Genomic DNA, 304 nt, shown 5'->3' with positions numbered 1-304 from the left:
TCACCTGCGTGCGAGTGCCACCAGTGCGTGCCTGGCGTGGCTGCGGGGAAGTCGTAGCGGAAGGAGCCCATGATGGGGCACTGGGTGACGAAGGGCACGCCGTCGTAGTATTGGTGGCTGCGCATGTGCTGTCCGTGCCAGTGGATCGTGTCCGTGTCCGAGAACTGTGTGTTGTGCACGTCCACCACCACGCGGTCGCCCTCGCACACCTGCGGCACGGAAGACGCGGATGGACGGAAGATTTCGAGTGTTGGCTTATGGGACTGTGCTGGCGACGCCCGAAGACTGGCTGTGCTCTCCCTCG

At 64.1% G+C, this 304-nt stretch overlaps 1 protein-coding gene across 1 annotated transcript in view; it reads right to left on the bottom strand.

The window, feature by feature from the left end:
- The window catches only part of LOC119593034 (laccase-2-like), a 5206-nt gene that overhangs the window by 4106 nt on the left and 796 nt on the right, over nucleotides 1–304 (bottom strand). The window contains exon 3 of the mRNA XM_037941930.1: nucleotides 5–209. Within this exon, the coding sequence (XP_037797858.1) occupies nucleotides 5–209 (205 nt within the window). The remainder of the gene's footprint in view (nucleotides 1–4; nucleotides 210–304) is intronic.

This window comes from Penaeus monodon, chromosome 31, assembly GCF_015228065.2.
Source record: "Penaeus monodon isolate SGIC_2016 chromosome 31, NSTDA_Pmon_1, whole genome shotgun sequence".
Taxonomy (NCBI): domain Eukaryota; kingdom Metazoa; phylum Arthropoda; class Malacostraca; order Decapoda; family Penaeidae; genus Penaeus; species Penaeus monodon.
The sequence above is the reverse complement of the archived record's forward strand: the minus strand, read 5'-3'. Positions and strand labels throughout refer to the sequence as shown.